The 13,646-nt window shown below is 36.6% G+C and overlaps 1 protein-coding gene across 3 annotated transcripts in view; it reads right to left on the minus strand.

The window, feature by feature from the left end:
* ST18 (ST18 C2H2C-type zinc finger transcription factor) overlaps positions 1–12,656 on the minus strand; it is a 157,351-nt gene extending 144,695 nt beyond the window's left edge. For all 3 annotated transcript variants that reach the window (XR_004593361.3, XM_034429755.3, XM_034429747.3), the window contains exon 1: positions 11,553–12,656. Coding sequence is in view for 2 of the 3 variants with exons in the window: in XM_034429755.3 (XP_034285646.2) it covers positions 11,553–11,726 (174 nt within the window). In the remaining variant the exon portion in view is untranslated. The remainder of the gene's footprint in view (positions 1–11,552) is intronic.
* Positions 12,657–13,646: the final 990 nt, after the last annotated feature.

Raw genomic sequence — 13,646 nt, forward strand, 5'->3', positions numbered from 1 at the left:
TGAGTATATTATAGGGAAGTCTGGGGGGAGGGGAGGGTTAGGGAGGGTTAGGGAGGTTGGGAAGTCTGGGGGGGGAGGTGGGGGGGGAAAAGGGGTGAAAATGTAATTGTAAAACTTTTGCAATAAAAATAAAAAAATAAAAAAACCATACTATCCTTCTAGACTGACTCAGAGTACTGATGGTGGGTGTCATGGTGTTGTGTTGGTTTACCTTCTTTGTCCAAATCAATTCTATTAGGTGGTGTTTGGGGAAGAGAGTCAAGACTGAGTGGTTTTGGGTTTTGTGATTCTTGGATGCTGTTTTTGGTGCTGAATGAGGTTGTACTACTCCAAAAAGACCATGTGAATATCTGGGGGCGGGGATCCTCCTGTATTGACAAATCTTGCTGAGGGAGCAGGTGGCAGTCGTGGCTAGGCAATCCTTTGAACAACTTTGTAATGTGCATCAGTTGTGCCTATTCTTAGATCAAAAGGCCCTAGTCACAGTCATTCATGATCTGATCAGCTGCCAGTTGGATTACCGTAATGTGCTCTACATGAGGCTGCCCTTGAAGAGTATCTGGAAACTTCAACTGGTGCAAAATGTGGCAGTATGAACAATTATGTGTATTTCTCTTAGAATACATGTTACACCTCTGCTTCACAAGTTGAATTTTTTGACAGTCTTTTTGGGCCCAATTCAAGATGCTGGTGTTAACCCTTAAAGCCTTTCCTGGCATGAGTCTAGGTTACTTTGCCTGAGTTCATCTGCCATCCTGCGGTACCCAGAAGAGAGGGCATGTCACAAGTTCCATCAGTTAGCTATCTATCATTGGCAGGCTCTAGGTCAGGGGTGTCAAACTTGATTTCATTGAGGCCGCATCACAGTTCTGTTTGACCTGGGGGGCAGAGAGCATGGCCAGGAGGGTGTGGCCAGCTTGATGTCACTCATGTCGGGGGTGCCTGTGGTGGCCCAAGCACTCTTCTAGTGAAAACGGGCTTCTGAGCTCCATTTTTGGCTGCAATGGCCTCCTGCAACCCCTGCCAGCAAAAACGGAGCTTGCGAGGGCTGCGTGCGGCCCACCTGAGTTCCATTCTTGCTGGCAGAGGCACCAGGGGCCAGTCCTTTGCTGTTTCTAGGGTGGGCCCATGGGCCAGATCTAAGCACCCCGCAGGCTGGATCTGGCCCCTGGGCCTTGAATTTGACAATCATGCTCTAGATGGTGGATCTTTTCTGGGATAGCTCTCACATTGTGGAATCTCCCCCCCCACCCCCACAAGGTGAGATTGGCTCATCACTTCTATGCTTCCAAATGTCCCTTAAGATCTGTTTATGCCAGCACAGGTGGGTGAACTTCTGAGGCAGGTCCATTATTATTAACTTTCCTTCATCTATTACTTCCTTGTCTGTTTTGTTTTTTATGATTTTAAATGTTTTTATTGATGTTAAGTGGTTTTATGTATTTATTCACTGTTTTAGCTTTGTTGTATGCTGTATGCAAAGTCACTTTTGATGAGATGGGTGAATATATACATTGGATAAATAAAATAAATAAATAAAATTATCCAGCTTCTGTGAAAAACCTCTAGGTCACTCCATCATGTGCCAGCCTGCTTCACTGCCTAAACATTTTATACAATCAACAAGTGCCTCCTATGCCTAGCTTGAACCTCCTTTTTTGTAGCTTTAACCTGGTTGATACTTCTGAGGCAACAGAAAACACATCCTTCTCTATAACAAAAATCTTGTTTCAGAAATTACTAACAACTAACCATTAGTTGTCTCTTCTCATAGTGTATAGTTTCTATACTCCTGCCAATATAAATAGCCATTCTCTGAACTTTCTCCTTTTTGAACTGAGGTACCAAAATGGAAGTCAGGATTCCAAATAGAGTTTGCCCAGCAGAACTGAGTACAGGTAGTCTTTGCCTTACAACCAATCATTTAGTGACTTTTTGAAATTATAACAGCACTGAAAAGAAGTGATTTATGTCCAATCCTCACACTTTTTACTGTTGCAGCATTCCCTTGGTCAAGCAATCAAAATTTGGGTGCTTGGCAACCTGCATGTCTTTAAGACAGTTGCAGCATTTAAGGATCATGTGACTACAACTTTCCCAACTGGTATCTGATAAAGTCATTTGGGGAAGATGCATTAAATTAAAGACTGTATTATTCACTTAACAACTGCAGTGATACAATTTAACAACCAGGGGAAAAGGGTCATAAAATCAGGTGGGACAACCGTCTTACTTAGCAACAGAAATACTGGTCCCAACTGTTGTCATATGTTGTGGACATACTGTAGAACAATTTCTTCCATAATCTCAAATCCCTTAGTCCCTTCTGGGAGAAGGGCGGTATACAAATTAAATTAATAAAATAAATAAATAAATAAATGTATGTTCATGTTAATGCATTCCAAGTCAATTTTATGGATTATGAAGTCCTTAAGTAATCATTTGAATAATATTTCAACATTCCATTCCACGTTTTTGGTTATGTATAGTTCAAATAGAGTGAAACTGTACATTTAACTCAGTAAAGTAACAAGAGCATGGAGTGGAACATTAGTGAAAAATGTCATATATGAATATTTGCAAAAACTATGTCTTGAGTGGTGCACAATGCTCAATGCTTAAGATGCTGAGCTTGTCAGCTGGAAAGCCAACAGCCCAGATTTGAGAACAGAGTGCCCTGTGATGGGCTGAAGTCCTTGCCTGCCCACCTCCTGTCAATCTAGCAGTTTGAAAGCATGCAAGTGCAAGTAGATAAATAGGTACCACCAAATGTGGAATTCAGTTATTGAATTCCACATTTTCATGCTGGCCACATGATGATGGAAATGTCTCTCAGCCAACGCAGGCTGAAAATCGGAGAAGAGCACTGCATCTTTGAGTCAGCCACAACTGGACAGGGGAAACCTTTAAACCTTTAAAAAATATATTTAGCTTGTGTGTATGCACATGTGCATCAGTGGTGGGTTCCAACTGGTATTATCACCGGTTCTCTTTGTGCACACACTTTGTGTGTGCTCACTTCGCTCTCACACACGCCGAACTTGCACGCTGCACAAGCACATTAAATTTCTGCCCAGCTGAGGTGCAGAAATCCACTCTGCCATGCCTATCAGCTAGGCTAAAAAACAACAAATAAAGGTAGGTATAACGCAGGGGCAGGCAGGAGGGCCCTGCACACAGTCATAGAGAACCAGTTTGCTTACATCAGATCATCACCACTACCCGCTCATCCGAACCGGGCCGAATCTGGAGCAACCCACCACTGATGTGCATGCATCTTTGAGTTAATATTGAATACTGGTGACTGCCTGGAGAAGTCGCAGCAAGGTTTTATTGGCAGGATTCTCAGAAGTGGATTGCCACTGCGTTCTTCCTAGAGCTGGAAGAGAGGGATATGCTTAGTCACTTGAGGATTAGAAGTCACAGTCTCAGTTTCTAACCTCATGTCTTAAACCAAACTGTACCAAACTGGCTCTTTAGCTTCTACTGGGACTTCCATTTTTATTATAAATGTACTAGAACAGGGTGTCAAACTTGTGACAACACATCGTCACATGACGTATTGCAACTTTTTCCCCTTTCTCCAAACCAGGAGTGGGCATGGCCAGTGTGTGACGCATCCAGCCCACGGGCCATGAGTTTGACACCCCTGTACTAGAAGCAAAGGCATTTCTGTCAGTAAAATGAAAAATAGAATAGAATAGAATTTTTTTATTAGCCAAGTGTGATTGGGCACACAAGGAATTTGTCTTGGTGCATATGTTCTCAATTACATAAAAGAAAAGATACGTTCATCAAGAATCTTAAGGTACAACACTTAATGATAGTCATAGGGTACAAAAAAGCAATCAGGAAACAATATCAATATAAATGTAAGGATACAAACAACAAAATTATTTATAAATTGTACTTTTTAATATTTCTATACAGAAAGAATAAACTACAGAAAATATACCCTGAAATATGAGCTGAAAGGAAAGAGAGTAATTCTGGTAAACTTACAAAAAAGAAAAGTCTTAGATAAAGGAAAAAAAGTTGAGAATGCAATAGTCAACGAACTAACAATCAGATCAAATAGAGTTATGTGTCAACTTTTTAAGGAGTTATCTTCATTATCTGTAGATTTATAAGTAAAAAATTGAAGTTTGAAAAAAAATTCTGCTGCTTTATATGTTAGCTGGGTAAAAGTGAAGAATGCCCAGGTCAGCTAAAATAATGTTTAATAATAAAGTAGTATTATTTTGGAAAAGTGGAAGGCTTGCTCCATATGCCTCTTCAAAGCTCTGAAATAATTATAGAATATAAATCTAGTTATAAATTTATTATGCATTATTCATTTCAATAGCTTGTCAATGTTATTTTGTTTTGCATCAATCTGTAAAATGTATAGAATAGCCTGATACATAGAAGACATTCATCTTTAAAAAAAAAAAATGACAGGGAGATCCAGAAGTAGCCAATGAAATTATTTTGATTTAACTGGGGCAAAAATCTATTTCAGCTATGGATTTTCCAGGATATCTTTGAACAAACCGACTTCATTCTTTAGTGGTGTAATAATCTACTACGAAGGAATAAGCTACAATTTAATACTATGCTAGCCGTCTGGAAAATGTTCAGAGTTTTCTTCCTACAGAAATGCTCTCATGCATTTGTTTCGAAGCATAAAAAAGCAAAGCTACCTGGTTTTTGTTGAGGTATGGCAAAAAATGCTGCCACTGTAATCTCATCAATTTCCCCACTCTTTGCAGCCCAGCCATGCTGGCTGCCCTCCTTTCCATCTAGAAAAATTTTGCAGAAGGAGCTGCCTCATGTTTTCTTTGGAACTTCTTTGGTGTGGAAGGTTAGAGCACCTGTTACTATTTGACCCTTTAGTTATAGTCTGAAATGTGAATCATTTTAGGTGCAACACAATGTAGACAGCTAAAGTATCTTCCATTTCAAAGTTCTTCTAAAATCAGATCGATCATAGCTTTACTTCAGGAAGCCGGGCTGAAGCTTTTCTAAAAAGAGGACCCTCAGCAAAAGGTTGGGGAAAGCATTTGAGCCACAGAGATGCACATACAAATGCAAGAGAGAAGATACAGTGAAAGAAAGAAAAATTACTTATCCTTTGGCAATCTCAGAGTAAGTGCCAGGATCTCACACCCACTCCAGGATAATGTAAACAAGGCTGTCTTCTTCTTATTCTCAAGGGAGAAATAATTAAAATCTATTTTCCCCATAAAAGTGAATAAAGATTGTATAAAAAAGGAAGAAGAAAATTAAAGCACAGCACAGCACAGCACAGCACAGCACAGCACAGCACAGCACAGCACAGCACAGCACAGCATAGCATAGCATAGCATAGCATAGCATAGCATAGCATAGCATAGCATAGCATAACATAGCATGGCATGACATGGCATAGCATAACTTTTATTTATAGAGCTCTGGGTTTGGCTGAAGCTTGAAATGCATTATATCATGCAATGATAAGGAGCAACATTTCTTCTATAACATTAGCATAGTGTCAATCTCCTACCTATCTATCTGATGAGAATTTTTTTTCCCCAAGTCCCCAAACAGAAATTTGGGGATGCAAAGCCTTGTTATAAATTCATCTCACAACAGAGAGTTGGCTAAACTTGGCCATCAGTGATGGTATTAGTAGATATGAATCTATACAAGTCAACCAATATGTCTTCCAAAGGATGGTCATTCTCTTCCTGTAAACTGGGGTATGTACTCCACCTGCAAAGAAACCTATGGTACAAATCCAGCCTTTTAAAAAGGCTTTCCATTGACTTTGCACGTCATCTTTTGGATTTCTAAAATGATGCTTTGTGATTTCCATGTGAAAGACAAGTCATTCAAATAACTCCATGAAAAGGGGGAAGGGAGTCTTGGTTTCCTGAGTTTCAACAGATGTCAGACTTAATTGGTTGCAAAATAAACCAGAGACACAGTCAGCTGGTTTGCCTAGTTTCAGCTGTGCAGACACTTTCCAACATGTGCATTCACCTCCTGTTTTCCGATAAAGGGCTGGGTGGTGTGAGAATCAAACTTCCCCAAAGGTGCAAAGCAATATGCATACTGCATGGAGTGTTTGGGGTTCTATTAAAGAAGACGCAAGCTGACAGCTGAGAATGCAATTAAAAATATAACAAAGTAACCTCAAAATATTATTTGGAAGGAAAATATTATGGCTGGTTTTTTACCATGTTTTATTTGGGACATTTCCTTAATACTTACTAGGTATTCCAGGTTTTACATCTATAGCATTTAATCTTACCAATTTTTCTACCCACCTGTTCAGTTTTATTCTATATTCCAGATTATTCATATGTAAAATTATTTCAACATAATTCATGTTGTGTCATCCATAAACTTTCCCTGGTCAGAAATCACAGTTTATGGCACTGTAAAAATATAGGCCATGAAGATATGAACACGCCTCAAGATTTTTTGTTTTTTTTAATCAGGTCATTTACAATAAAGATAAGTTATTATGCTTTGTGTACTGCTATTCTACTTCTTAAAATTTAGAGGCCCAGATTTGTCATGGTGAAAGGCAACTATTGATGCAAAATACTCCTGCTCTTTTACAAGACATGAAAAAGTTCTGTTACTACCCCCGAAAAAGTTCCTGAGCTATAAATAAAAATTGACTTTAAGTCACCATGGGCTAATAGGCGGCAATATAAATCTAATAAATAAATAAATATGCTGTTTTCCAATGTTCAAATATCACTGTTACAAACCATGCCCCAGTCTTGTAAATTTGTCATCATTATCATTATTACTCCTTTTGCCTATGATGGCTGAAGCAACACTGACTCATTGAAGCTAATTAATAAATTGATGGGATGATCTGAATCCAGATCTTGGTATGTGGCTTTGTGTTTTACCACCTTTTCTACCCCATATTTTTAAACATTTGTCCTTCAAACGGGAGCAAGGTCAAAAAAGCTTCATTCACCTGTGACAACCAAATTGAGTACTATTCGTCCCTTTAGTTAGAAAAGAAATCAGGTCTCAAGTGTGACAGGAAAAGCTTAATCCCCAGAAAAAAAATCAAATTCCCCAAAAGCATTGGAGAATAATCTGTTCCTGAAGATGGAATTAAAACTCACACACAATACCCAGGAAATTCCTTACACTTAAGTCCAGGTTTGCTAATGCATAGGGATGCTTTTTAACAGGTCTGACTTGGCAGATGACCTCTCTTGTTTGTTCATATGTGTTTTCCAAAATATAAAAGTGAAATAGAGTCCCAAAGGCACTGTACTTGAAAGGTTATGAGAGTTAGAGATTTTAACCATGCCTGCCAAATCAGCAGATGGCTTGTGATTATAATTATATGCATCAATAAAACGAATAATCTTACAAAATTTGAATTTCTACTAAAGTAAGGGATTTAATAAGCAGATGCAACAGAATGCATTTTCTTTAACCCTTTTTGTTAAGAGTGACAGCTCACATACAGAACCCAACAAGTTCTGCTCAAGCAACTTGTTAAGTTAAACATTATGAATTTTTTTCTATAGCATGAGTGATCTTTGGCCGAATAATTGTTTTGCTTTCACTCAACATACTACCCTGTTATCTTTGCTTCCAAATATCATTTATAGAAAAGTCATGATCCTTTGACAAAAGCTGATAAACATAACAGATCCTTATTGAAAAAAGATCCCAAATGAAAGATTGTTTGGGAATTTCATCCAACAGACTTTGGATCCGAAAGTATCTTGTTACGTCTATTGAATTTTAAATGTTTTTAAGGTCTGCATATGAAAATAATAAGTGCTACTCTCACTTTTTTTTTAAAAAAAAACATTCATTGCATGTTTACAATTGGATATATAAGGTTTAGTTGATAATATAAAACTTAGATATAGCACAATAAATTGGCAGGCACAATTATAAAGTGGCTGTCCAAATCTAAACTAATGAGTAGTACATTTTTATACAATCCATATGCACAGCTTGAGAGTAAACAGTGAAATCCAGTAGGCTTACTTTTAAACAAATATATTTAGGATCAGGCTACATGAGACAAATGTAAAGGAGCACATTAAGTTTAAATTGCTGGGCTGTTTTTATGAGCACAAAATAGAAAAAGAGCAATTTTGTTTGCAAATGGATTTATATCTTCATACTATAATTAAGGGACAAGAAAATGTCATTGAAGAACAATTTGGTTCAGCACGATGAAAACAGAGTCTCTTTTGGAGATAAGTCCTATTTAATGTTTGATTGCATTTGGACATTGTAAATATCACTTACTGGCTACAGAAGCAGTTTTTGAGCACTGTTTTATTCAGTATCATACATCTGATATTGATAGGGCTAAGAATTTTTTGATCATTACTTTTTTTTCATTGAGAATAAACAAAACTAGTTTTTGATACTATGTAAATCTTTGTTTTACAAGGTTGATACTAATATTGCTTTTGGAAATATTAATATTTCATTTTGCAATTCAACTGCTTCATAAACAATCAAAGAATAATGTTTCAATAGAAATAGAGTGAATGTCATCTTTCTATATCAGATGTATTATATGGGTAAATATGTTCCTTTGAAAACTGAATATTGATAATAATTCTAAGTAGTTTTCAAAATAAAATATTTCAATAACTTAAAAGAACATAAAATCACTTGAAGAAGGATTCTGTGATAGAACAGCACAGCTCCAAATCTCATTTCAAGTGAAAATAGCTTTGAATAATGCAATTATGATTTGAGGGAAAAAGAGTATAGAGGAATGCTTAGATACATCATTTCAATTAGTTTGCTTACAACAGCAAACTTAAGCACCCAGAATATTCCGTGAAGCTCAGGATCCTTGCATATCTTGCTTTTGATAGAAAGTTTTCTGTCAAGATATTGTTGGTTTCTTATGTAAGTGAGTGAGTGAGCGGGTGAGTGAGATAACAGTCATACTGGCAAAAAGTTAACTTTTGACAGGATTTACACATAAACCAAAACCCTATCCCCTCCCCACACACAAGCAAACATAGTAGGGACAAAGCTTAAAACAACTCAATCTATCTTGACTCCTCTCTTCCTAAGATACCTCTAAGACTTTCTCATTACCTGTTCTCTCCCTTGGAATTATTTTATTTTTCATTTGAGTGAGAAATGGAACTTAACTTTATATTTTGGAAGCAGTCTAAGCTTTTCTCATTAAAACATTTTTTTAAAAAGTTACCATACAGTTAACATTCTATTAACACAAGCCTTGACTAGCAAAGTTTGAGTGATTCTATCAAAATACTTACATTTCAACCACTGCTCCTTTATGTTCTTATATAGATAATAAAATGTTGCAACCTGGAATATTATTTTCTATAAAGGCCTTGAAGAGATTATTCTAAACATATTTAAAAAGCATACATGTCATCTTCTTAAATTGAAAAAGGGGGAGTTCCCACATCTATAAACAATAGGAACAAGCCTGTAAATTGAAACTGCTGGTTAAAACTCTTAAAAAGTCAAGGAGCTTCATTCTGCACCATGCCATGTTTCAGTTATAAAATGATAAAAGTTTTTGAAGGTTGCAGGGTCTACTTCTAATGATATTTTTGAGTTACAGATCTACTCATGAAAAACATGGGAGGAATTAAACAAATATATTAGATATTTGAAATGTTCTTCAATAGTCTGGTGGCTATAAAGAGAAATATAATGCTCAGAAAAATTGTGTAGCCATAGTTTTTTATGAATACATTGCAAAATGTTCAGTTAGATCTTGAACCTGGCATGTGGTCATTTTGTAGGTTTGTAGACTTAACAAATACATGTTTTCCATTACAATTCTCCAAATTGTCTAAGCAATCACTTGATGCTACTCTGAAATTTTTCTATGAGAAATTACAATTGTAGGCAAGATTTTAACTTACTGAAGAAAAATGAACCATAAAAACATAAATTAGAAATGTTTCAGCTTAAAACTCTAGCTGAAATGACATGCTTTCCTGAGAAATGTAATGCGATTTGTAGATAGACTTGCTTGAATACAGCATTACTTTTTTCACTATATTTTATGTTACTTTTGTAGCAGTTAACAGTTTTGTAGAATTAAACAAACATATGTGTTACTGGGTTACAAACACTCAGGAACATATGGTACAATTGTAATTACTAACTTGAACTTGACACACTTCTAATTCAGCTTTCCTAGCAGAAGAAATTGAAGGTGTAAAGAACAGTTGTAGATGAATAACCTGGTATACAACATGCACATATTGCTATTCATTCTACTCAAAATTTAACTTTTAAGCATTCATAAAGGGGATCTGAATTTTCAGCATCTGTTATAATGAAGGTACTCTCAAATAATATTAATTCTGTGTTTGTGGTCTTCTACCCACGTTAATTTTTTCACTGATTGCAGTATGCTTTGATTTGCAGTTTTATGTTGCAATAATAAACCTCTTTTCTGTTCAAATTTGATATATCAAATTTGTGGTGTTTGCTTTCAAATAAATGTGTTCAGCTAGGTAGAAAACTTTCAATAAGCCCCTTATAAATACTTGAATAAAAATATAGCTTACAGAGGTTTGTAAATTACCTCAGAATACTTGCTTTCCAAAATACAATAACTAAATAAAAAAAGAGACTATACCAGCATGGTATAAAAACGCTGCATTTGAAATTTTAACTATTAGTCAAAGGCAAATAATAGAATGATTTTTATCAACAGAGATATTCAAATGCATATCTTACATATTTGTAATTGATGTTCACTTTTCATCTATTACTTTGGTTTTGAAGATAAGAGCAGAAGAAAGTGTTTCAGGTAACAAGACTTTCTTACAACTTCCTGTTGCCATTTTCCCCCCAGAATATGAACAACAACAAGATAATATATATATACAGAAATATCCTTTGATCTCCTAAACTCAATGATTGCTACTTCAACAACAAAACCATACAAGTTTGATTAGCTGCCATTTTTACACTTTTATAGATTTTAGGACTGTAATCAAAAGTACCTTACATTCTTCTTTTATTTTTTAACTAAAGCATAGAGACTTTGACTTTGATGTAATGCTGTGGCTTCTATCTGAAATATTATTTTATGAAAATATCATTTCCAATGCCATTTTTCTTAAGCACTTGGCAAGTTGATGGAAATGTGAAATTAATCCACAGTTATGGTTGTTCTATAGCTTCAAGCACTTTCAGTTCTGCAGAGAACTAGAAAAGAGTAGGTTCCTGCAAAGTTGACCATACAGGATGAAGAAACAGCAGAGGTAGCACTTATCAGATTCAGATATGACAAAAGAATGCATTCCTCCCCACTACCACCTCTTAAGTCCCCCACAACATTAAGTTCACTGAGCATCCCATCTTTCCACTTTACTTTAGAAATTCAAAACTTTTGTGAAGATGACAAAGAGAGAAAAAAGCACCATGTCTTTTTAAAAATCCGCTATACTGGAGTGGCACAAAAGCTTTCCTTGCATTATGACCTACTTGTCCAGAAATGGACTTCCAAGCCTATGCTTAGGCTAAAATTTGCTCTACTTTCTCCCCAGGGCATAATTGTCAGACTGACTTACCGTGTGCCTTTTAGCCTTTGTTCTGTCTCTCGCGCTGACATCAGGGAAGCAGTGATGTAGAATAACGCAGGGGTGGGCTAGGTTAGTCCAGTGTTTGTGTCGTTGTGTGGTGTGCAGGGACACTCTGTGATACTCTAGTGAGCTGCTAAGCTTTTTTTGTAGGCTTTGTGTCATTTACTTAACGACCAATCTCATTAGCTGCCAGGGTACAATGGGCTGATGCATTTTCTATGTACATACTCCACACGCTGACCCTCAAGGTTGCCGAAGGTCTATTTAATCAGTCAGATGCTGAATATATTTGCAGTAAATCACTAAAAAAAAAAGGCTACAGAGGTATCTCATGAAGCTTTAATGTTTCTTGGGAGCTTGTTGAAGGGAAGAGGCATGAGATTTAAACATAGACAATGGGGCAGAATGGAATGGGACAGTAGGAAAGCTTTGCACTGGTGACCTTTAATAATTATCACAACTTTGTTACCTAGATCCTGAACATTTGTGAATGTTAATTTCTGCATAGAGATCATGCTTCAGGGTAATTACATTTTCATCCTGAAATCCCTTTAAACAAATGAAACAAAATAAGATGAGTCTTTTTTTTCCCCCACACAGGTGGGCAAAGGTGTGCTTTCCTCGCTCCCTCATTCCATGCACCCTCAGAGCTGGCATTCATGAATCTCTGCTCTCTCTTCAGTTACAAGCCATAAACCCTTTTAACTCCTATGAAGAATGACATGCTCAAAACCCCACTGAATGACGACAGCTGTCCATAAGTATCAGGGAGAGTTCTATTGTCCAACTTGTCCCTAGATAAAATGAATACTTTACAGCAGAGGCTGTTCAGCTTGGCTAAAGAGTATGGGAATAAGGGGAGGAGGTCACTGGAGATTTCGCTCACTAATTTAATCTGGGAAAAGGACAGGCACTGCATCTCACTTGAACAGACTGGCGGCAATCTGGGCACTCACAGAACTATCTCCTTTTGCCTGTGCTCTATTTATTCCTTATCTCTGTTTACCAACCGCTAGGTCCCTTTCATTCACACCATGAGGCCGTTCTCCTACTATCAGTCAGCAGCTGACACTGTAGAAGAGCCTCAAAGGCAAAAAAAAGAAAGAAAAAAAAAAGAAAAGAAAGAAAGAAAGGAGGGGGGGGTCAAAACTAAACCAAAGCTGTATAAACAATGAAGCAGCAGAAGTAAATGCATAAATCCTAATTCTTAACCCAACCCATAGGGTGTGCACAGAATCTTTATAGTAAATCCAGCAAGCCCAGAGTAATGAGCTATGGGCTAGAGAGGAAACATGGATAGCCAAATATCATTCATGAAATCATCATCTCAGGAAGAAACACAAATGCACACATTTTATATGCTCAGCATGGCATGTATGATAATTGCTTTACTGTTTAAACTTTATCACTCAATATGCTCATCAGGCAGAAATGAGTCAGATTCGCCTATCAATGCCTGGTTTAAAAGTTAAGGAGTTTTTTTTTTTAATCTATCAAACTTTTGATAAATGTTCCATTCATTTCTGGATTTTAAGTACAGACATAACAGAAGATAGACAGGAATGATATGTTTATTTCTATAGTAGTGTAACCTTTCTATAGCACTGTTCTGTATTAAGCATTAAGTCAGATTTCTCAAAGTAATGCCCTCCAGAGGTTTGGAATTCAATAACCTTTGCACCCAGGACAGCATTGCCAGTGGCTGTTCTAAGTGATCTAGTCAAATAATTCTAGCAAACAAATAAGCAAAAACTCATGTGACTTCCACATATAACTCTTGTAAAACTTTAGTAGATGTGAAAGAAGGCGCGTCAAAGTGTAGGAAAGAAATATTTCCTCCCACTTTCCTCTCTGTGCACAAGACAAAAATATACATGCCTTCCTTCAGGAATACATCTCACTCTTGAATATTGAATTTATGTATTCAGATTTAATTCTCAATTGTAAATTCAGTTCACTTTAACCAAACATAGTCAGCTTCTTAAATTGTTTTACTGTTAGGGAAAGGAAACCAAATGTATTTATTTACTCATTTAATATAAGTCAGAGAGTAGTTTCCCAGACAGTAGTTTCAAAGTTGTG

Source organism: Pantherophis guttatus, chromosome 3 (genome assembly GCF_059756535.1).
Source record: "Pantherophis guttatus breed Tessera chromosome 3, ASM5975653v1, whole genome shotgun sequence".
NCBI classification, from domain to species: Eukaryota; Metazoa; Chordata; class Lepidosauria; order Squamata; family Colubridae; genus Pantherophis; species Pantherophis guttatus.